This window comes from Palaemon carinicauda, unplaced genomic scaffold (assembly GCF_036898095.1).
Source record: "Palaemon carinicauda isolate YSFRI2023 unplaced genomic scaffold, ASM3689809v2 scaffold129, whole genome shotgun sequence".
Lineage (NCBI taxonomy): Eukaryota > Metazoa > Arthropoda > Malacostraca > Decapoda > Palaemonidae > Palaemon > Palaemon carinicauda.
In genome coordinates, this window is record NW_027168804.1 from 183,446 (window position 1) to 208,039 (window position 24,594).

The 24,594-nt window shown below is 46.1% G+C and overlaps 1 protein-coding gene across 1 annotated transcript in view; it reads right to left on the bottom strand.

Moving 5' to 3' along the window:
* Positions 1–24,594, bottom strand: part of LOC137635470 (torsin-1A-like) — a 148,326-nt gene that overhangs the window by 109,947 nt on the left and 13,785 nt on the right. Inside the window, exon 3 of the mRNA XM_068367933.1 lies at positions 15,401–15,562. Coding sequence (XP_068224034.1) covers positions 15,401–15,553 — 153 coding nt within the window. The 5' untranslated portion in view covers positions 15,554–15,562. The remainder of the gene's footprint in view (positions 1–15,400; positions 15,563–24,594) is intronic.

Below are 24,594 nucleotides of genomic sequence, written 5' to 3' on the forward strand. Positions count from 1 at the left end.
AGATCGATTCTGCTTGAAAGCTACAGTAGTTGCTACAGCTTTAACTTCATGCGTCTTTACTTTCAGCAGTTTGAGGTCTGCCTCACTGCAGTGTGAGTAAGCCTCTCTTATCAAGAGCCTGATAAAAAATGATAGGGTGTTTTTTGACATCGGTAACGAGGGCTTCTTGACCGAACACCAGAGAGCTTCTAACTTGTCTCGTAATTCTTTAGTTCTGTCCAGATAGAACTTCAGTGCTCTTACAGGGCACAGGACCTTCTCCAATTCTTCACCAACCACATCGGAAAGGTTCAGAATCTCGAAAGACTTAGGCCATGGATGAGAAGGGCGTTCGTTTTTGGCTAGGAATCCAAGTTGCAAGGAGCAGATAGCTTTGCTGTTTCTGAAGCCAATATTCTTGCTAAAAGCATGAACCTCACTGAATCTCTTAGCTGTCGCCAGACTAACCAAGAAAAGAGTCTTTAAAGTGAGATCTTTAAAAGAAGCAGAGTGTAAGGGTTCAAACCTGTCACTCATGAGGAACTTCAAGACAACATCCAGATTCTAGGCTGGTGATTCCTGTTGTCGCTCCTTAAGTCTCAAAGGATTTGAGAAGATCCTGTAGGTCTTTATTACTAGAGAGGTCCAAGTTCCTGTGCCTGAAGATGGCCGCTAACATACTCCTGTACCCCTTGATGGTAGAGGAAGAAAACTTGCGTTTTCTTCTAAGGTCTAAAAGGAAGTCAGCAATCTGAGTCAAAGAGGAACTGGATGAGGAAACTGAGTTGACTCTGCACCATGCTCTAAAAACCTCCCACTTGGAATGGTAAACCTTGATGGTAGAAGTCCTCCTTGCTCTAGCGATAGCCCTAGCTGCCTCCTTCGAAAATCCTCTAGCTCTTGTGAGTTTTTCGATAGTCTGAAGGCAGTTAGATGTAGAGCTCGGAGGTTTTGATGGTGCCTTTCCAAGTGTGGTTGTTTGAGTAGGTCTACTCTTAAAGGAAGGCTTCTTGGGATGTCCACCATCCATTGTAGTACCTCTGTGAACCATTCTCTTGATGCCATAAGGGAGCCACTAGAGTCAATCTGGTTCCCTCGTGTGACAAACTATTGCAACACCTTGTACAGAACTTTGAATGGGGGGAACGCGTACATGTCCAGGTGAGACCAATCCAGCAGGAAAGCGTCTATGTGGACTGCTTAGAGATCTGGAACTGGGGAACAGTATGTCTCCAGCCTTTTTGTTTTCGACGTTGCGAAAAGGTCTATGGACGGACGAACCCAAATCCGCCAAAGTTTCTTGCAAACCTCTTGATGCACTGTCCATTCCATGGACAGAACTTGATTTCTCCTGCTGAGGCTGTCTGCCATCACGTTCTTTTCTCCTTGGATGAACCTTGTAAGAAGGGTTACATTCCTCTCCTTTGCCAAAACGAGAAGAACCTTTGCAGTCTCGTAAAGGGACCTCAAGTGAGTTCCGCCCTGTTTGGCTATGTAGGCCAATGCTGTGGTGTTGTCAGCGTTGACCTGCACCATGTTCTTGCTAAAAGCATGAACTTCACTGACTCTCAACTATTGCCAGACTTATTCAGAAAAGTCTCCAAAGTTAGACCTTAAAAAAGAAACCAAGTGTAAAGGCTCTCATCTTTCACTACCGGGGAATTCCAGAAACGACCTCTATATTCCAGGCTGGCAAATCTTGCTGACGCTTCTAAGTCATCTCAAATGATCAGAGAAGATCTACAAGGTTTTTATCTGATAGATCCAATCTTTTACGTCCAAAGATAGCTGTCCGCATACTCTCGTAACCCTTGATGGTAGAGGAGGAAAAAATATGTTTTCTTCTAAGGTCTAAGAAGAAATAGGCCACCTGTCTTAGAGCTACTAAATGAAGAGGCCGCTTTAGCTCTACATCACTTCATAAAATCTCCTATTTGGGCTGCAAAACCTTGAGGCAAAGGTCCTTTGTACAAGCGATAGCCTCAGCTGCCTCCTTCGAACAACCTTCTAGATCATAGGGGTTTTCCGAAATACTGGAGGCAGCTAGACCTAAAGCTTGATGGCTTAAAATAAAGCGTTCGTGATCCTGACACGGGGAAAAGGACTAATGACATGTTTCCAGCATGCACCCAGCATGGTCCCAGCATGCTGCATACGCTCAACATGTCGTGAGAAAGAGTCAGGATCTAGAACCGTCTCCCGAAACGCGTCCAGATCGGTCGCAAGAAACCAATATTAAAGCTAGGCTTGTTGAAAAGAAGCATCAACAACGTGAACCTCATGCTGTGAGGTTAAGACCTGATCGTGTGTAACCAGCGAGTGTTCAACATACTTAGAGCCAAAGCTTGACGCGAGGGAGCGTTAGCTGCGAGACCAGAGAGATGCGAAGGAGAAACAATAGTCTGTTTATACTGCTGTGAGAAAAAGACTTGACTGTATGCGTCTAACATGCGATCATAATGTCACATGTGCTTGCACTGCCGTAAGGTGTCAGCGTGATGTATGCGTTCACCTTGTCGTGTGGATACAGCGCTCTGTGTGCGTCCCGCTTGTTGTAAATCTACAGCGTGCTGCAAGGAGGCGACAGCATAGCGTCCGGTCAGTGGCGCAAAGACGCAACTGTTAGTCTATCATGATGTGGGAAAAAAACCCCGACTGACCTTATCCAGTATATGTCCAGGCTGACACATGCATCTAGGTTGCTTAGGATTTCAGATTGAACTGTTTGCCGAGAGTTGTCCGCGTGTAGCATGCGTCCGCATGAGTGATAGTCGCGTGTCCCGCAGACCGCGAAGATGGGACAACTTGTTGAAAGGATCAACTTTGACTGTCAGCGTCCAACATACGACCAGACTGGCGTCTGCGTCTGTGACTGGGTGAGGGAGAGACCTTGCTTCTGTGTCTGCGTGACGTCTGCCGTAAGAGAGAGCCCAGACTGCTATAAAGCATCCGCTCTAACGCTTCCCGTAACACGAGCATTTCTGGGTCGACCTGTGACGGCCGGTGAAAAGGGTCCTTCTTTACACTTTTCTGATATAAACCTTCCAAATATACCAGAGAAAGATAAAAGCATGGAATGCAGAGGTTACTACCCTCGCGCGAGCACCTTGTGGGTGTCGTGTATAAAGCAGGGGCGCGTGAAAACCACTACAGTATTCACAGGCTGTCTTCCATTTAGATAATTCCTTCATCGAAGGGAAGGGCCGTAACAAAGGCCCCAGATACCGCACCTGAGCCACTCCACCGATGCCCGACGCGAGCGCCATCTGAACAACATCCTTCTGTTTTGGACTTGCTAGCTTGGTCTTAGATTTTTGTGTTCTCGGTGTTTTCACGTTTCGTGGATTAATTTCATCATGGCCGAAGCTCCAACTTCACCAATACCAATGTTAAGTACCATAGTTTGTTTTGACAGCTTTTGCAGTACCGGGCAGTTGTACTCTTCCCAGTATTATGTTGTTTTTTATTTCGACCGGCTTGGCCTTCTGCGGTGTCGGCAGCCATTGTTGTTTTGATTTGCCTCGCTGGGAATTTCATGTTAGTCTTGCCCATTTGGTACACTGTCAGTTAGGTTCTTGGTTAAGTCACTGGCCTTACGCCTTTTTGAACCATTATTATTATTATTATTATTTTTCCTATGGTACTTTTTGCTAGCAAGTCCAGTCTGGGCGAACAAGAATAGCGTTCTGGCTTTAATATAGTTTAGTACCCGCCCTGAGAGGCGTTCGTCAGTGGACTATCTCCTTTTAAATTTTGTTACGCAGACGTTATTCTTTGTTCGTAGTCTTGTATTTGACGTTACAATTTTATTGTTATACTTATATTATATTATAGTGTGCTTAATTAGGTTCTTTATAGTGTAACCAAGAGAGCGAGAGCATGGAGTTCTCGTTTTCTGTCGCTACAGTCACGTGTTACCCTTTCTCTCGTTTTCTTTCTTAGACTCGAGTAGGAGAGGTGGATTTCCCGTTTTCCGTTTTATACGATCACGGGTTCTCCCTCCCCCCTCTCCCTCTACGGGTATATGATATTTTACGAATTATTTTATTATGTGGTTAATGTTAATATAGCTAGCGTTATTAATAGGTCCTCTTTGTGTGTGAGTCATTGTTTTGGGCCAGCTTTATGACGCCACCTGTTCCCCTCGTAGTTCCGTCCTCTCCCCGCTACGGCTTGAGATAGGATCTGAACATTCATCCACTCCGCCTTGAGTTCTACTCCGCCATGAGGGATACTCATTGAGATTGGAACCTATAGTTATATATCATTTGGAGTGCAACCCTCTGGCAGGGCCTCATCCCCCCGGTGGTCCCTTGCACCCAGACTCCGGCCACGGCTATATCCACACAAAATATTAATTATTAATCACAACTTATTTATTCCGGACCTTTCACCGGACCTCCGGCTTCACCGGAGATCACCAATACGCTTAGCAATGATGTTAGCCTTAGCTTTTAGCTACTGCTTGTATTTTATAATTTATTTGGTTACGGACCTATCACTGAATCCTCGACCCTATTGGAGGTTCCGCAGCTTACAATAATTTATTTCATTCTTATTTTAATAATATTTATAGCGATATGGACCCATTTTAAATTGTTCCGGCACACTCCGGTGCAGGAAAATTTTATATTTAAAATATTTTAATATGGAGCTCCGGCTCCCATTCATTGAACCATCCTATGCACACATATTTAATGCTATCTAGACTGTTAGTAGATCTTAATCCCTTACCAGAGTCTCAAGGAACATCCAGACTTATGTCTCCTTTCTTTTACAGAAGGTCCGCTGCGCTGCCAAGGGCTGCCCCGCCTCTTTCAACGATCCCGTTGGACATGACCTCTGCCGGTCGCATGCACACTGCGCTATCTCCTTTATTCGGGAGCCGGGACAAGCCCCATACATGGTTTGGTTCCCGGAATCGTGCACGCTCTGTTACAAGTTGTCCTCCTTACTCCTGAACGATGACGTAAGTTGGTTTTCGTTTTGTTCCTTTTATCCTTTGGCGATGATTTAATTTGTTCCTTAATTATGTATACATCGCTTATTTCGGAGAACGATCCTTCTCCTTCATCACTAATCCCCTCACCTCTTTCTGGCCGATGATGAATCTCTTCGGTCGGCAAGAGCTACTCTTCGTCCTTGGGTGTCGGGCTTCGGCAGGAATGCTCCGTCTGGCGCACCCTATCTCCTCGACGGAGACATGGCCTCCCGACTCTTCCCAGGCTCTACCACTGCAGCAGTCACTCCGGAGGCGGCTGCCCCTTTAATTGAAGCGGTCAGAGCGACCATCCCCACGGAAGACGAATCTCTTTTATCGGAGGACGTGTCAGCTCTGGGTTTAGACATCGAGCCCATGGACGAGCAGGTAGGTGGTGTCGAGTTGGTGGAAACTTTTTTGTCTCCAACTCCTTCCTCTACCTCTTCCTTTCTCGGCTTTGGTAAGCCTACGGCTTCTCCTCGGGATCCCTCCGTCCCCGTATGACCCGAGGTGAAGCCACTACGTACCTTTAAGTCATCAGCTTTGCCATTGTCTACATCACCGGTCCCTGGACCCTCGACTGCTCCTGATGTTCCTATTGCTTCCCATAAAACCGTGACTTCTAAGAAGTCGTAGTCCGCCAAGTCCAAGGCTTCGTCGGCGGGTGGCTCTCAGGAACCCTCCTTCCCTGTCGACCTGATCAGGGATATAGTCAAGGAGCAAATTCAGCAACATTCTGGGGCTATGACAGAGCTAAAAGATATGGTGGCGAATCTGATCTGCTCCGGAACTCAGATTCCTCCGCCTTCAGCCCCAGACGCGTCGAAGTTAACCCCCTTCGATAAAAACAACCCTTGGAGGTTTGCCTTGCATGCTCCTTACTCAGATGGTACCCTAACTCTAGATAGCATAGGCACCCGCCCTCTAGAGGACCTAGAATTCTACCCCCCGGGGCTAGAATTCCCATTCAACGGCTTCGTACGTTTGAAGGAGCATGCCTTGGTTAGAATGGACAAGATACCGAAGGAAGCGGTGATATTTCCAAAAGAACAGGCCCAAGCTGTCTGGGCCAGGACTCTATCAGAATGGGGGTGTACCAACTCCAAGCTCACCCCACACAAAGGTGCCTATACTATTTTTACAACAGCATCGTCCATTACCTTGCCACTTATAGATAAAGTGACAGATCTGACAATACAGGCCGTCAAGGAAAGCTCTGCCATGCCGGCTCTCAAAGAGACGGACCCCACCTCAATGCTCATTCAGAGTACCTCTGCCACCTGGGATGACGCTTCTTCTACCTTCACGGTAGGGAAGCTAGACCCAGACTGCGCCTCTACTCTTTTTTCTGAGAAGCTTCCCAGATTACTAGAGAATCTTCTCAAGACCGAGTTCGAGGCACGTAATAGGTTAGCTAGGTCCCTCCACTCCATCACCTCCGTAGAGTCCCTAGCCTCTGTTTACCCGACTGAAACTTTGTTCAGGGTTTTCACAAAGAACCTACTTCTGTCCTACCAAGTTGACCTCCACGACTTCTGGTCGGCTCGGGTTAGCTGCAGGAAATACGTTCTGTCTGAGGCTTCTATCAGACATGAACCGAACAGGCTGATAGCGTCCTCCTGCTGGGGTAAGAACCTATTCCCTCAGGATGAAGTTAATAAAGTTCTTCAGGACGCTGCGAGGGCAAACCAAAATTTGCAAGTAAGGTGGGGCCTCACGACCAAAAGGAAGATCGAATCCCACAAACAAACTTTCTTCAAGAAAAAGCAGAGATTTACCCCTTACAAGACGAACCGGGGTCACTACCACCAATCGTCAGTCCCCCACACGTCAACACAGTCTTCCTCTGCTTCGACTTCTCAGCAACCGGGTCCCCCTCAACAGGTGGTCTACCTCACTGCTCCCCCAGGTACACAACCCAACCCCACTTGGATGTCCTCTCCTGCATACAACCCTAGCTACGAACCCTCCGGTTCCTTTCGTGGACACCAGAGAGGAAGCTACAGAGGTAGAGGACAGTTCCGCCATCGAGGCGGACCTAGAGCAAGGAGTGCTCGGGGAGGGAAGGGACCTAGATTCACTCCCTCGTAATGATGTGTTCCCGGTAGGGGGGAGACTTTATCACTTTCGAGACCATTGGACCTTCAGTCCATGGACTCACAGCATAATATCCAAAGGCTTGGGTTGGAAATGGTCACAGGGATCTCCACCTCCACCAGTGACCTTCTTCCAGAGACCCACTCCCATCCTGAAAGAGTACACCACAGAGTTACTCAAGGAGAAAGCTATCAAACGGGTTCGATCACTGAAATTCCAAGGCCGCCTGTTTACAGTTCCAAAGAAAGACTCGTCGGTATTGAGAGTGGTTCTGGACTTGTCAAAACTAAACTCTTACATTCTCTGCGACAAGTTCCGTATGTTGACTATCTCTCAGGTACGGACCTTACTTCCCCGTGGGGCCGTCACCACCTCTATCGATCTTACCGACGCCTATTATCATGTGCCAGTAGCTCGAAACTTCTCTCCTTACCTAGGCTTCCGCCTAGGCAAGAAAGCCTTTGCGTTCAAAGTCATGCCCTTCGGTCTCAGCATTGCCCCCAGGATATTCACGAAACTGGGAGAGACAGTGCTCGAACAACTTAGGAACCAAGGGATACAGATCATTGCCTATCTGGACAATTGGCTCATTTGGGCTCGGTCGACCCAGGGATGCAACAGAGCTACGACGAAAGTAATTCGATTTCTCGCCAACCTGGGATTCCAAGTCAATCTCCTAAAGTCCCGCCTACAACCATCAAGCCACTTCGAATGGTTAGGAATTCAGTGGGACCTTTCAAAGCACAGGCTCTCCCTTCCTCCCAAAAAGGTAAGGGAGATAGCTTCCAAGATCAGGAATTTTCTCAAACACAAACATGTGTCCAGAAGAGCCTTAGAAAGAATCCTCGGCCTTCTCCAATTTGCTTCAGTAACAGATCTCCTATTAAAAGCCAAACTCAAAAACATCAATCGAGTTTGGAAAAAGAGAGCTACAGTCCCTTTAAGAGACAAGATCTCAAAGATCCCCTCTGTCTTAAAAATGAGACTACGCCCATGGTCCGAACTGAGGAACCTCTCCAAATCGGTTCCTCTGCAATTCCCCCCTCCACAAGTGACAGTTCATACAGACGCGTCTCTGAGTGGCTGGGGGGGTTACTCCCAACATCAGATGTTTCAGGGCTCTTGGTCACCCGCCATGAAACAGTTCCATATCAATGTTCTCGAAGCCATGGCAGTGTTCTTGACCCTGAAGAGAATCTCTCCTCCGAGGTCGTCCCACATCAGAATAGTCTTAGACAGTACAGCTGTAGTACACTGCATCAACAGAGGAGGATCCAAGTCACCCAACCTGAATCAGGTCCTGGTCACTATCTTCGCCTTGGCAGCAGACAAGAACTGGTTCCTGTCAGCAACTCACCTAGCAGGAGTCCAGAATGTGATAGCGGACTGACTATCCAGGACGAAACCACTGGAATCGGAATGGTCCCTAGACATAAATTCCTTCCGGTGGATACTCAGGCTGGTTCTGGGCCTCCAGGTAGATCTATTCGTGACTCAACTGAATCACAAACTTCCCTGTTATGTGACCCCAAACCTGGACCCTCAGGCTTATGCCATGGACGCATTAACCCTGGATTGGAACCATTGGAAGAAGATTTACCTATTCCCTCCAGTGAATCTTCTAATGAAAGTTTTACACAAACTACGCTCCTTCTAAGGGGCAGTGGCCTTAGTAGCACCTCACTGGCCAAAAAGCAGTTGGTTTCCTCTCCTCCTCGAGTTGAAACTCCGTCCCTTCCGGATCCCATTCCCCAAGCTGACCCAAGTAGTCCAAACTCGGACTGTGTCAGATTCCTCAAGGATAGCCAAAACCCTAACTTTGTGGACTTCATGAAGTTTGCAGCTCGTAGAGATGCGAACATCGACCCGGAAAATGTCCTCTTTATAGAATCAGACAAAAGGGACTCTACAATTCGTCAATATGATTCGGCCGTTAAGAAACTCGCAGATTTCTTAAAGAATTCAGACCATACTTTTATGACTCCTAATTTAGCCATCTCCTTCTTTAGGTTCATACTTGACAAAGGCCTAGCAGCTAGCACTAAAACCACCATCAAGTCAGCTTTGAAGAAGGTCTTCCTTGTTGGGTTTAACATTAACCTAGCAGATTCCTATTTCTCATCTATTCCAAAAGCATGTGCTAGGCTTCGACCTTCGGTTCGTCCACAAAAGGTCTCTTGGTCTCTGAACGATGTCCTCAAACTTGCGTCCGACACGGACAATGAATCCTGCTCCTATATTACTCTTCTTAGGAAGACTTTATTTCTAACGGCTTTGGCCTCGGGTGCTAGAATCTCAGAATTAGCAGCTCTCTCACGAAACTCAGAAAACATAGATTTCCTCCCTTCAGGTGAAGTACTTCTTTCTCCAGACAGAGCTTTCCTAGCTAAAAATGAGGACCCACAAAATAGGTGGTCCCCTTGGAAGATTATTCCTCTTCTCCAAGATACTTCTCTGTGTCCAGTCACTACTCTCAGGGCCTTTTTAGCTAGAACTGCCACCCGCTCGTCTGGCTCCTTGTTTATCAGAGAACAAGAAGGTACTATTTCCATTCAAGGCATTAGGCAACAAATCCTATACTTCATTAAACAAGCTAATCCGGAATCATTTCCCCATGCTCATGATATCCGGTCAGTAGCTACCTCCATCAATTATTTCCAAAATATGGATTTTGATGACCTTAAAAAGTACACGGGTTGGAAATCTCCTATGGTTTTCAAACGCCACTATCTAAAGAACTTACAGGCCCTTAAATACCCAACGGTTGCAGCTGAGAGCCTCATCTCTCCCCATTAATCTCTTGTTCTTCCTTTCATCCATCTCTCCTCTTCTCCCTCCTACCTGCCACTCGCACCACGTCGCCGCTCTCTTTGGTGGTTCGTTAGCCCTAAGTTCCTATGGTTATTAACTGTTATTGTGTTTACCGTAACTTTAGTGTTGGGTTATTCTTAGCCATGTCAGTTTTGTTGCATATTGTGCTCTGATACTCGGATGCTTCCTTGTTATCATGTTTATTTAGCCTTACGTTCACTATGTCCTTTGGCTAGCTTGTAATTTATGCTTACTTACCTTAATATAATATATTATTTTCCTTACATGGTGTTTATCTCTCTCCTCATTAGGTTACTATTTATTATTGGGCTTGGAAGGCATTCTCTGGTACATTTTCACCGGCCGTCACAGGTCGACCCAGAAAAGGGATTTTGACGAAGGAAAAATCTATTTCTGGGGAGAGACCTGTGGCGCCCGGTGAAACCTTTCCCTGTTATTTTGTATGATCCCACCCTTTCCTTTCCAAGCCATCATGTTCAATATAGAAGGATGTTGTTCAGATGGCGCTCGCGTCGGGCGTCGGTGGAGTGGCTCAGGTGCGGTATCTGGGGCCTTTGTTACGGCCCTTCCCTTTGATGAAGGAATTATCTAAATGGAAGACAGCCTGTGAATAGTGGTTTTCACGCGCCCCTGCTTTATACACGACACCCACAAGGTGCTCGCGCGAGGGTAGTAACCTCTGCATTCCATGCTTTTATCTTTCTCTGGTATATTTGGAAGGTTTATATCAGAAAAGTGTAAAGAAGGACCCTTTTCACCGGCCGTCACAGGTCTCTCCCCAGAAATAGATTTTTCCTTCGTCAAAATCCCTTATCTCTGCGAGGAAGCGTTGCTGAGCATAGGAGAACTAAGCTTTCTGACACTAATAGGAAAACCATTTCTTTAGTCTATGGTAGTCCTAGACTCTTTTAGGAGAAAATTTTTTCCACCCCGAGAATTGTAAACGCTAAACACAGATGAAATTGACCTCTTTTAGCTCAGACCAAACCTACCCTCACGGGGTAGCGTGTGCGCCAACTCAAGCGTGAGCGAAGGCCGGGAGAGAACATCAACCGCAGTCCCGTGAGCGACCTGGGAGAGTCCCTATGACATTTCAAGCGCGCCTTGTGCGCGAACTGAACGTATCCAATGCTGTGAGATACCGTCAACAGTAGTCGCTAGACCTCAGAAGAAAGTACAAGAAACTATGTGTCTTACACGATTTTGGTGCTGACACGTCACCTTCTTTCGAAAAGAAAAACTTCCGGTGAACATCAGTTACTACCGGATAAGTTATTAGAAAAAACATACGACTCCTGAAAGGTCTTGGACGTATTGATTGGTGACTACCAAGTATGACAAATTCGTAGATAATTTATATTTTTCCTAACCATACAAACCTTAGCTATTTAAATAGGGTATTACTTTCGGCATAGCTGAAATGATGAGCAATTAGATTTTCAACGAGGGTTAACTACCCCCTTGCTAGTTAGCGAGGGGGTAGGGGAGGGGTAGCTAGCTACCCCTCCCCCCTCACACACCGGTGAACTGATTCACTTTGCTTAGAGGTAGGACATCAGGGGGGACAGGGCTGGCGGGCAAGTTTGATTAAATAGCTAAGGTTTGTATGGTTAGGGAAAATACAAATTATCTACGAATTTGTCATTTGTTCCGTAACCGAAATACAAACCACGCTATTTAAATAGGGTGACTTAACCCTTAGGTAGGGCGGTAAGTCCCAGCCTTACTGGCTTTGGCTTTGCCCGGGGACTCAGAATCTGAGTGTGTAGTACTCGAAATAAAGAGTCCCTGCACCTCGCAAATCCCTTACTCTGCAAGGAACATGCGGCCTACGTAAGCTTGTGTGTGAAGGAATGAAGTGTGACTCGTACTAGGAAGTTGACCTGGAATCCTTTGGATGGAATTCTAGGATAGGGTGTTCCCAATACCACCTCGTCAGGGTATGGGGGACGCGACCGTATTATATTAATACTAGGAACACAAGGAAGCATGGTTTACCTGGTTTGAGGTCAGCTGTGCAGAGAACCCAGGATGCTGCTTTCCCCAAGAGAGGGAAGGATGAAGAAAAGAGCAAGGGCCAGACATACTTTTTCATTCATGCAGACTAAAACTGGGTAACAATGCCCTCAACCTTCTGCTACTTGTCCATTAAGGAGCCTGAGGTTTAGACCAGCTGTTGAGCAGCCACCACAGGGCCGATAGAGAACGTATCGAGCCTCCTGTGGGTCACGTCCTGCAGGTAGTGGGCTGTGAAGGTCATTTGACGCTTCCAGACCCCAGCTTGTAAAACCTGCGTCATTGAGTAGTTTCTCTTGAATGCGTGGGAAGTAGCGATGCCCCTAACATCATGTGCCCTAGGGTGACGTGACGAAGGAGGTTCTGGATTCAGGGAAAGGTGTATGACCTTGCGAATCCATGCTGAGATGGTGTTCTTAGTGACCCTCCTCTTTGTACTTCCTGTGCTCACAAACAATGCCTGCACTCGGGGACGAACTGCAGCTGTTCTTTTAAGATAGAGCCTCAGACTCCTTACTGGGCAGAGTAGGAGATGGTCTGGGTCATCTGTTACAGAATAGAGACTCGGAATCCAGAAGGAGTCGAACCGAGGGTCTGGAACCCCAGGATTTTGAGTCTTAGCTACAAACTCAGGGATGAACATGAACGTTACCTCCCCCCATCCCCTTGAATGAGCGACGTCGTATGAGAGACCATGAAGTTCACTGACTCCCTTGGCCGAGGCCAATGCGAGCAGGAATACCGTCTTCCAAATCAGTTGGCGATCAGAAGCCTGGCGTAATGGTTCGAACGGAGGTCTCTTAAGAGACCTAAGGACTCGAACCACGTTCCGTGGAGGAGTTCTCACTTCTGACTGAGGGCAGGTAAGCTCATAGATTCGTATGAGTAGAGAAAGTTTCAGCGAAGAGGAAATGTCCATTCTTTTCAGCCTGAAGGCCAGACTCAAGGCTGAGCAATAGCCTTTCACTGCCGAGACTGAAAGGTGCATTTCTTCCCACAAATACACAAGAAACTCCGCTATTGCTGGAATAATGGCATCGAGAGGAGAGATACCCCTTCCACGACACCAACCACAGAAGACTTTCCACTTCGCCTGATAGACCCCTGCGGATGATTTTCGCAGGTGTCCAGACATCCTTTCTGCAACTTGCTGCGAAAAGCCTCTCTCTGTGAGGAGATGCTGGATAGTCTCCAGGTGTGAAGCCGAAGCGATGCTATGGCTTTGCGTAAGATGTTGCAGTGTGGTTGCTTGAGTAGCTCGTGTCGTGGAGGACGCTCTCTCGGGAGTTCCGTCAGGAGCTGCAGAAGGTCCGGGAACCACTCTGCATGATGCCTTAGCGGAGCTAAAAAGGTCATTGACAGGTTGACCGATATTCTGGTCTTGTTAAGCACCCTCCTCATCAGACAGAACGGTGGGAAGGCGTAAACGTCGATGTTGTCCCACCGTTGTTGGAAGGCATCTTGCCAGAGTGCCTTGGGGTCCAGGACTGGGGATCAGTACAGCGGAAGCTTGAAGTTCAAGGCTGTCGCGAACAGGTCCACCGTTGGGGAACCCCACAAAGTCAGGACTTTGTTGGCTACTAGAGGATCCAAAGACCACACGGTACTCACTATCTGCGATGCTCTGCTCAGACTGTCGGCGAGCACATTCCTTTTGCCCGGAATGAAGCGAGCCGATAGTGGAATCGAGTGGACTTTGGTCCACCTCAGTATCTACTGCAAGATGGGATAGCTGTTGGGAAAAGGTACCTCCCTGCTTGTTGATGTAAAAAAAAAAAAAATAGCTTCACTATTATTTGAGAACCAAAGTATACGCTCTCTCAAACGAAATGAACTCCGTAGAGAGAGACTTACAATTCTGTCAATGGTTTGAATGGGAATGCAAAGTCACTGAATCCCATATAAATGCAACAAAATAAATATTAAATATTACCTTAATAGATATATTTAAAAATTAAAATAAACCCTTAAATTAAGGGGTTCCAATAAAAGACGAATCATCACTCGTACCCATTGGAACATCTACAATTCATATACGAACAACTTTAGTATTCCAAAAATCGCCAAGCCAACAACGATACATAGAATCGTGCGCTACATCGATATAAAGAATACTGCATCGTATAAACATTAACTGAACTGTAACTTCCTTTAATCTCTGACTAAGGAAAAATACTAAAAGGACCAATTAATTTCAAAATAAAATGTTCCTTTTATATAATAATACAACTTAAAAATTTGAGAAGTAAGAAGAATGTACTATTCATAAAAATCGCTACAAAATATTGTAATATTGTAACAATACTGACAACTGCGTAGCAAAAATGAACTGAATGCTAGTTAATCTTTCCTTTTATATAGTACAACTTAAAAAATTGAGAAGTAAGAAGAGTGTACTATTCATAAAAATCGCTACAAAATTGTAATATTGTAACGATACTGACAACTGCGTAACAAAAATGAACTGAACGCTAGTTAATCTTTGCAAATAGATCGAAGATTATCTAAAGAAAAAACTATTAAAAGGATAAAATTTTCTCAAAATAATAATCCTTTAATTTAAATTATAACTTAATACTTCAAAAGAAAGTATTCACTTATCATTCTTTGTAAAAAGCAAGACAGACTATTAGCCTACGGAAGAGGTTGTGACGTCATCAATGGACGAGATGTTTACATCCCGCCCTAATGCTTTCGTGAGGTTTAAAATAGGTTGAGAAACCTTTTAATTCTACCTTTTAAGTTATAAATACGTGATCACAGATCAAATAAAACAAAAAAAGCGCAAGCTCAAACTCAAAAAACGTTAGTACATCACCAAATAACATCCAAAACAGAGTAATAAAGCAAGAGAGAATTTCCAATGAACAGCCAGCTATGGCGGCAGGAGAAAATCTGAAGAAGTTGGGTATAGTTCTACTTGTTGTACCGCGAGGGCGCTAGTGTACACCTGGCATATCTGCGATAAGCAGCGAGATTTTGAATTTTCTGCCGGCGTCAAGAGACTTTAGCCATTATATAACCAGCGGGTAAGTTTTATATTTAAAAATGTAAAGTATAGGTCATTTGTAAGTGCAATACTGGATCTATTAATCATTCACTTTAATTACATTCAACAATATGTTCTAATCTTAAGTATCTAGAAGCTTGGTTTTAATAGATTAGCTTAGAAAATAATGAGAATATTATAATTGTCCCTGAATTTTCTTGTTTACTCATGAATGAAATATCAAAAAGTTAACAATATATGAACACATCAAAACCAATCTAAAAACAACATAAAGCAATAATTTACTAAATATTTCTATAGAATAAAATTCAAGATACTGGTTAATGCAATAACAGTACAGTATCTTGTTCTGAAATGATTACTAAGGTCCCAACTATTTAGGACCTCCATTCAACATCACATATTTTTACAAGACTTTCCTAAAGTAGCATTGTAATTGGCAACTTTTTTAATTACACCTAACATTCAGAACTGGAAATTCTCACCTTGTATATATCTGCTTCCTGTATGTGTGGAAAATGGGTGGTGCTCATAAAAGAATGAACATACTGGCTTCTTTGACCAAGCTTGTAGAGGCTGTTTATAATGAATTTGGCGACATAATTTTTACCACTCCCTGTCCATCCATGAAAACTCATGACTAATGCCTGAGGGTAATACAATAAAAATGGAGTTTTTATGATAAAACAAAGGTCTATGAATACTTACCTGGCAGTTATATATATATAGCTTAAGTCTCTGACTTTCGGCAGAATTTTTCAAAAATCGCGGCAACCGCCTTGTGGTGGTTGAGCGGCTAGGTGGTTAAGGTAATAGGAATCATTCCCGTTTTCTGTTCTTCGGTTCATCTATGCTCGACCTGTCTCCTGAGGGGAGGTGGGTGGGCCTTAGAATATATATATAACTGCCGGTAAGTATTCATAAAACTTTGTTTTATCATAAAAACTCCATTTTTATGAATAGAACTTACCTGGCAGTTATATATATATAGCTGATTCACACACTTGGAGGAGGGTGATAGACAGTAAACATCGTTGGGGAAACAACCAAATAAGTTTTAGGATAAAAAACACCTTGATTCCTTACCTGCTAAGGTAGCTGACTTCAAAGGTTCCTGCCTCTTGAGTCGCTTTCCCTTAGGAGTGTCAGCCAGGATGTGACCTGCAATGCTGAAAACACTCAATCGAGTCTGTCAACGGGGTGAGACCAATAATCTGACTAGTCTTCAGGACTACCTATTACCCATATATTAAAAACTGCAACCTTACAAAAACCAACCACCTAACCTTGCAAAGTAGATATCAATTATCTAACTAGACTGAGGTGACTGTACACAAGTCGACGTCCTCAGACAACCATTAAAAACACCAACCCACACACAGGCATACAAAAACTAAGGTTGAGGGGACGTAGTGGCTCCTTTGCCTAATGCAGAAGCCGTAGCTACGTATGGGCCCAAGGTATAGCATTTCTCATAATCCACTCTCACCTCTCTGATGTAATGAGAGGCGAACACAGAGTTGCTCCTCCAGAACGTTGCATCCATAATTTGTCTGACCAATATGTTCTTGCGATAAGCAAGCAAGGTCGCAATAGCTCTCACTTCGTGAGCCTGCACTTTTAAAAGGCCGAAGTGTTCTTCCTCACACAAGAGATGCGCTTCTCTTATAACTTCCCTCAGGAAAAAAGACAAAGCGTTCTTAGAAAGGGGCTTCTGAGGATCTTTCACCGAACACCACAAGGAGCTAGAAGAGCCTCTCACATTTTTAGTGAGAGACAAGTAGGCTTTGAGGGCTCGGACTGGACAGAGGAGCCTCTCTTGCTCTTGACCCACTAGGTTAGTCAGGTTAGGAACCTCAAAGGTCCTTGGCCAGGACTTTGAAGGGTTCTCATTCTTGGCGAGGAAATCTAGTCTTAAGGCACAAACTGCCCCATTCAGATTGAAGCCTACCTGCTTTTCAATCGCATGGACCTCACTGACCCTTTTAGCTGTAGCTAAGGCCAAAAGGAAGAGGGTTTTCTTCGTAACCTCCCTAAGAGAAGCTTGTGAGATGGGCTCAAATCTCTTGGTGCACAGACATTTAAGAACCACATCAAGGTTCCAAGAAGGGGGCTTTAACTGGACCTGTTTGGTTATCTCAAAAGACTTTACGAGGTCATGCAAGTCCTTATCGTGAGACAAGTCCAAGCCTCTATGCCGACAGACTGTAGCGAGCATGGTTTTGTACCCTTTGATTGTGGACACTGCCAGCTTAGCGTCCTGCCTGAGGTACAACAAAAAATCCGCAATCTGGCTCACAGAGGCAGTGGATGAGGAAACCTTGTGCTTCCTACACCAAGCTCTAAAAGTCTCCCACTTGGACTGGTAGACTCTCTGTGAAGGACCCTCCTCGCTCTGGCGATAGCTTTCGCAGCTTGCGCCGAAAATCCTCTCGCTCTGACAAGCTTCTCGATAGTGTGAAGGCAGTTTGAGAACGAGGGGGTTTTGATGATACCTCTCGAAGTGGGGTTGTCTGAGCAGCTTTGGACTTGCAGGAAGGCTTCTTGGAAAGTCCATCAACATGTCCACCACTTCCGTAAACCCTTCTCTCGTTGGCCAGAATGGAGCTACCAGGATCATTCGTCCCAAGTCGAGGAGGGCGAATTTCCTGATGACCAGATTGATGATCTTGAACGGGGGAAAGGCATGTGTCCATCCCCATCCAATCCATCAAAAAGGCATCCACTGCTATCGCCTCCTTGTCCGGAACCAGGGAGCAATAGTTGGGATCCTCTTGCTCAAGTTCAGAGACTCTGACAGACCTGTTGGTTGAGGGTCCATTCTGTGGGAAGAACCTGCCCTTTCCTGCTGAGCATGTCCGCCCTCACATTCCTCTGTCCCTGTACAAACCTCGTCAGCAGATCTACCTTGTTCTCCTTCGCCCAAAGGAGGAGCTCCCTTGCTGTTTCGAACAGAGACAGAGAGTGAGTCCCCCCTTGCTTCCTGATGTATGCAAGAGCTGTGTTGTTGTCTGAGTTGACCTCCAAAATCTTCCCAGACACCGAGTCTTTGAAGGCCTTTAGCCCTAGAAAAATGGCCATCAGCTCCTTGTTGTTGATGTGCCATTCCAACTGACTTCCTTCCCAAGAGCCTGAGACCTCCTTGCTTCCTAGTGTTGCCCCCCAACTTGACTCTGACGCATCTGAAAACAACACTAGGTCTGGGTATTTCTTGTACAAGGAGATCCCTTCCCCCAACAAGGCTGGATCCAGCCACCACTTCAGAAGATCCTTGACTTCTGCTGGAATGGGGAAGGAAAAGGAGTCTTCCTGCGTCTTTCTGTTCCACGTTTTCGAAAGAAAGTGCTGTAGAGGCCTTAGATGGAGTCTCCCCAATGAGACAAACTGCTCGAGGGAGGAGACAGTTCCCAGCAAACTCATCCAGACCTTCGCTGAGCACCTCTTCTTGTCCAGGAAACTTCGGACCTTTTCGAAGCCCAAAAAAGAACTGAATTCAGAACTATCCCCAAATAGAGAATAGTCTGATTCGGCTTGAACTGAGACTTCTCCCTGTTGATGACCAGGCCTAGATCTTGAGCCATCATAAAAGTCTTTCGTAAATCCTCCAGACATTTCTCCTTCGATCGTGAACGAATCAGCTAATCGTCCAGATAGAAGGATATCCTTATCCCCTCTTGATGCAACCAACCTGACACATTCGCCATTATCCTGGTGAAGACTTAAGGAGCCATGCTGAGACCGAAGCAAAGCACTCTGAATTGGAAGCACTTGCCCTGCATTACAAATCTCAGGTACTTCCTTGAAGTCGGATGGATGGGGACGTGAAAATACGCGTCCTGCAAATCGAGAGACACCATCCAGTCCCCTGGACGTACTGATGCCAGCACAGACTGAGTCGTCTCCATGGAGAACTTCGTCTTCTCCACGAAGACGTTCAGAGAGCTGACATCCAGAACGGGTCTCCATCCACCCGAGTTCTTGGGCACTAGAAACAGGCGATTGTAAAAGCATGGGGAGGATAGATCCCGAACCGGTTTTATCGCTCCCTTGTCCAGCATTTGGTCGACTAGATCTAGGAGGGCCTTCTGTTTCCCCGGATGTGTGTACTGGGCTACTAAGACCAGCGGAGTATCTGTGAGAGGAGGCTTCTTCAGAAAGAGGGTCCTGTATCCTTCCTTGATGACTGAGAGGGACCAGGTGTCCTCCCCTCTTCTCTTCCAAGACTGCCAAAAACCTGAGAGTCTTGCACCTACTGTCTGGAGGAGATGTACTTCATTTTATGGAGCGAGCTTTGAACGAACCTCTGTTCGATCTTGCTCCTGACTCTTACCTTCTTCCTCTAAAATCTGGTCTTGAAGTGGTCCTGCCTCGAAAGGGCTGCTGGAATTTCTTTTCCTCCCGCTTTGAAGTAGAAGGAGCGGCTGCCAAGGGCTTACGAGCCGAACGTGATAACAGGTCTTGGGTGGCTTTTTGGGCCAGAGAAAGCATAATGTCTCTCACAAGGGCCTCAGGAAAAAGATGTTGCGACAGGGGGGCATAAAGAAGCACAGACTTCTGCGCAACGGTTACAGATCTTGAAGTAAAAGAGCAAAGCAGGGCCCTCTTCTGCAGAATTCCTGCTGAAAACAGCGAAGCCAACTCATTAGCCCCATCTCTGAGGGCCTTGTCCATACAGGACATAATACTGGTTAGGTCCTGAGTTCCTTCCATCTGGTCAGTCTTCCTGGCCAGAGTCCCTAGCGACCAGTCTAAAAAACTAAAAACCTCAAAGGCTCTAAAAATGCCTTTGACGAGGTGATCCAGCTCCGACATCGACCACATAACCTTGGCCGAGTTGAGAGCATGCCTTCTAGCCGAGTCCACTATGCCAGAGAAGTCACCCTTGGAGGAGGCAGGAACTCCCAGACCCAGAGGTTCCCCAGTCTCATACCACATGCCAGCCTTTGAAGCAAGACGAGCTGGTGGAAACGAGAAGGAAGTCATAACTGTTTGCCTTCATTCCTTCATCCAGTCATCAATCTTCGCAAGAGCCTTCTTTGCAGAAATCGACAGCCTCATCTTGATGAAGGCCGACTGTTTCTTGGCCTTTTTTCTGCTGAATTGGGATTGAGGAGATCACGGAGCAGCAAGTTGGAATTTCTCTCCATAAAGTTCAAGGAGGTAGCGAGAGAGAACTTTGTAATCTCCGGCAGCGTCAGCAGGTTTATCTTCATCATCAGACACCTCCTCGAGATCCTGATCCACCTCTGCAACATCCTTCGTACGCGAAGAAGGCTCCTTAGAATCCGACAACGGCAAATCGAAGGATTCGTCCTGCAAAAGAGGACTGCAAGAAGCTTGACCCCGAGAACCGCTTGCATCCTGGCACCGAGCGTAGGTGTCGTCCTGGCGCCGGGAAGAGGTGTCGTCCTGGCGCCGGGATATCGTCCTGGCACCGAGCGCTAGAAGAGTCCTTGGTGCGGTAGGAGGAAGAGTCCCGAAGGTGAGAGGGGGAGGCGTCCTTACGCCGAGAGCTATTAACGTCCTGGTAACGAGAGGCAGTATCGTCCTGAGGAAGCAGGCTGGTATCGTCCTGGCACCGAGAGCGAGAGGCAGAGTCGTCCTGGCGTCAAGAAAGAGAGGCGGTATCGTCCTGGCGTCGCGAATGAGAGGCGGTATCGTCCTGACGAAGAGAACGAGGCAGTATCGTCCTGGCGTCGAGAACGAGAGGCGGTATCATCCTGGCGACGAGAGGCGGTATCGTCCTGAGGACGAGAGGAAGTTTCGTCCTGCGTAAGCATGCCGTCATAGTCCTGGCGTCAAGAGACGGAGGGGGTATAGTCCTGGCGCCAAGAGCAAGAGGCGGAATCGTCCTGGCGTCGAGCAGTAGAGGAAGCAGAACGGTGTCGTGTCTTCGAAGAAGAGCGCAAGGGTTCCTTAGGAGAGGAACTCCGTTCCCTCTTAGAAGCTAACTTTTTGATAGGCAAAGAGTTGTCTTTACGTCTATCGGACTGGGCGTGAGGGCGGCTAAATGCTTTAACTAACGAAAAAAGTTGTTCCTGCATGACAGACATAAAAGACTTAGCAACTTTTGCTGGGTCTTGCGGTCCCGAAGGAGAGGGCTGACGAATAACACTCGTGGAAGGAGAAAGATCTTCGGCTGCTTTATCCCGACTTGCGGACCTAGACTTCGTCCCTTTCACAGGCACGGAGTCTAAATCGTCCTCCGACGGACAAGGTGCATAGCTACTAGAACCGGGAGAGTGAGAACGAGACAGTTCGTCGCAGCTCCACCTCCTCTTCGTTGGTCTTGACGCCTCAAACTTCCATTTGCGTCTAGGAGAGGGATTCGGAGAAGAAACCAACACATCCGACACGCCTTTTCCGTGGCGGTCAAGAGCAGCCTGGGAATCGGCAACAGGACTGTCTGAGGCGACGGCTGACCGAGGGTACGTACCTTCTCCCTTGGTCCTGGGAGCTTGGTAGAGGTCTAAACCTAGGGTAATGACAGGTTCGGTCAGTCACCACCTCCACTGCACTTTCACAAGCACTAATATCACTTTCACTTTTCTTACCTTTAAAGGCCGCAAGTTGTTCTTTAATGGCCTTCAACTTGGCAGCCATCCTAGCGTACCGAGGATCATCCGCAGATACGGATCCTGTAGAAGGGGAAGGATCAACTTCCAAAGAGGAATTAATTACAGGCTCAAAGGATAAATCAACACTAAATTCGTCTTCCTTCCCACTAACAGACTTACATTTAGACCTAGAAGCTCTCCTAACTCTATCGAGCTCTAGTTTACGCACATAGCGCTTCATAGCCAACCAATCCTTTTCATTCAATATCTTACATTCCCCGCACCTGTTATTAAGGGCACATTCAAAACCCCTATAACTCAAACACACGGTGTGAGTGTCTACCGCCATTTTCGGCCACCTCACCTTACATTCCTCATTCGCACAAACACGGAATTGAATTTTATCACTCATAATGATCAACAGCAAAAAAGCAAAGAAATAACAAAAACACGATTGCCAAATCCCCAAATCAGTGTGCTTCACCAAATAGCCGACGGGTACAGCAATACTGTACATGGAAAGCGAAGAAAAACTCTTAATGACGGACCAACGTGTTGTCGATCCGACCGGCAGATATGAACTGAAGAACAGAAAACGGGAATGATTCCTAGTACTACCCTGTAAGGTTTGTTAACCACCTAACCGCTCAACCACCACAAGGCGGTTGCCGCGATTTTTGAAAAATTCTGCCGGAAGTCAGAGACTTAAGCTATATATATATAACTGCCAGGCAAGTTCCATTCATAAAAATGAGAAAGTTACAATGCTACGGGCTACATGAAAACAAAAGCCTAATGCTCAAAAGGGAAAAGATCTTGAACATTATATTAATTACAAAGAATAGAGCAACATCTACAATAACACACTTGCTAGTTACAATCAACGAATTCAATCAACTCTCAATTCATAAAATCCTACATAATATACTAAACTATTACAGTATACTTTGTTGTAAACAAAGATTTAAATATGACAAATTCGTAGATAATTTGTATTTTTCCTAACTATACAAACCTTAGCTATTTACATGGGGTAATTACTTCGGCTTAGCTGAATGACGAGCCATAAGAATTTTAACGAGGGTTTACTACCCCTCCGCTAGTTAGCGGGGTAGGGAGGGGTAGCCTGCTACCCCTCCCCCTCACACACACCAGTGAAAGGCTCACTTTACTTAGAGGTAGGACTTATCTTGGGGGATAGGGCTGGCGTGCAAATATATGTAAATAGCTAAGGTTTGTATAGTTAGGAAAAATACAAATTATCTACGAATTTGTCATTTGTTACGTAACTGAAATACAAACCACGCTATTTACATGGGGTGACTTAACCCTTAGGAAGGGTGGTAAGTCCAGACCATACTGGCTGTGGCTTGCCCGGGGATTCCAAATTCGAGTGATCAAGTGCTCGGACAATAGGGGATCCCTGCTCATCGCTGGCGGTTGTGAAACTGCCGCGGCCTACGTAAGGTGTGTGCGAAGGTGAAAAGTGACTTGTCCCAGGCAGTTGCCCTGGAGTTCCTCAGAAGGAAATCCAGGCTAGGACTCTCCCAATACCACCTCGTCAGGGTATGGGGACATGACAGTATTACACCTAATACTAGGAACACAAGGAAGCATGGTCTACCTGCAGTGGTTTGAGGTCAGCTATGCAGAGAACCCAGGATGCTGCTTTCTCCAAGGGAGGAGAGGATGAAGAAAAGAATAAGGGCCAGACAGATCTTTTCATTCATGCAGACTAACACCAGGTAACAATGCCCTCAACCTTCTGCTACTTGTCCATCAAGGAGCCTGAGGTCTAGACCAGCTGTTGTGAAGCCACCACAGGGCCGATAGAAACGTATCGAGCCTCCTATGGGTCATGTCTTGCAGGTAAGGGGCTTTGAAGATGGTCTGATGCTTCAACATCCCCGCTTGTAGGACCTGCGTCACTGAATGATGCTCCATGAAGGGCAGGGACGTAGCTACGCCCGACATCATGGGCTCTAGGGCGATGCGACGGAGAAGGGTCAGGATTCAAGGCCGGGTGTAACACCCTGCGAATCCGGGCCGAGATGGTACTCCTGGAGACCCTTCTCTTCGTTTCCCAGGATCCACGAACGAGGCTTGAGCCTAGAGACGAACTGCAGCCGTTCTCTGAAGAGGCCACCTCAGACTCTCTACCGGCAAGGTAGGAGATGGTCTGGGTCATCTGCTACAGGACGGAGACTCGAAACCTGGAAGGAGTCGAACAGCGGGTCCGGCACTCCCGGATTCTGATTGATTGATTGATTTAAAGTTTTCAGGCATCCTGACATCTGAGGTCATTGACGCCGGTAACATTTAATTTATGTATACAAAAATAAAAGATAAAATAAAATAAAAAATAAAAGAGTATTCAATTAAAATCATAAAAGTTGAATGTAATAAAAGTTAAATATTTTTCAGAAGACCTGCTTCTGAAATAAATCTAAAAATGCCACTTGCATGGTAGGACACATCATTTCCAAGAATCTTGGCAAGGATGAACCTGCCACCCTCACCTCGAGCCTCAAACAAATATCTATTCCGCAAGTTGTTATAATTGGGGCATTCGGTCAGCAAATGCCTTACTGTTAGAGGTACTAAGCAGTCATCACAATACGGTTGGTGTTGGCCCTTCAGCAGAAACTCGTGTGTCAACCGAGTGTGACCAATACGGAGACGACAAAGAGACGTCTCCCATTTTCGGGGCATCATATTATACCTCCAAGGAGATATGTCATTTGTTATCTCTCGCATTTTATTGCCATCTTGACTATCCCATTGCTGTTGCCATTTATTGCAAACCAAGTTCTTGATGACAGGTAAGAAATCATTACAGGCAATGGGATACCTTCTTGGCAGCAACTCGGATGCAGCCTCCTTAGCCAGTGAATCTGCCTTCTCATTCCCAGACACACCTACATGTGCTGGAACCCAACAAAATTGAACTGTTATACCTCTCCGTCCAATAATGAGAAGCCATTCTAAAATCTTTAAAACTAGAGGGTTATTAGAATTAAAAACTTCCATAGCTTGAAGGACACTCCTTGCATCACTAAAAATTGTAAAATTACCCTCCTTCTCCAATGCTATTTTCTCAATAGCGGTTAATATGCCATACA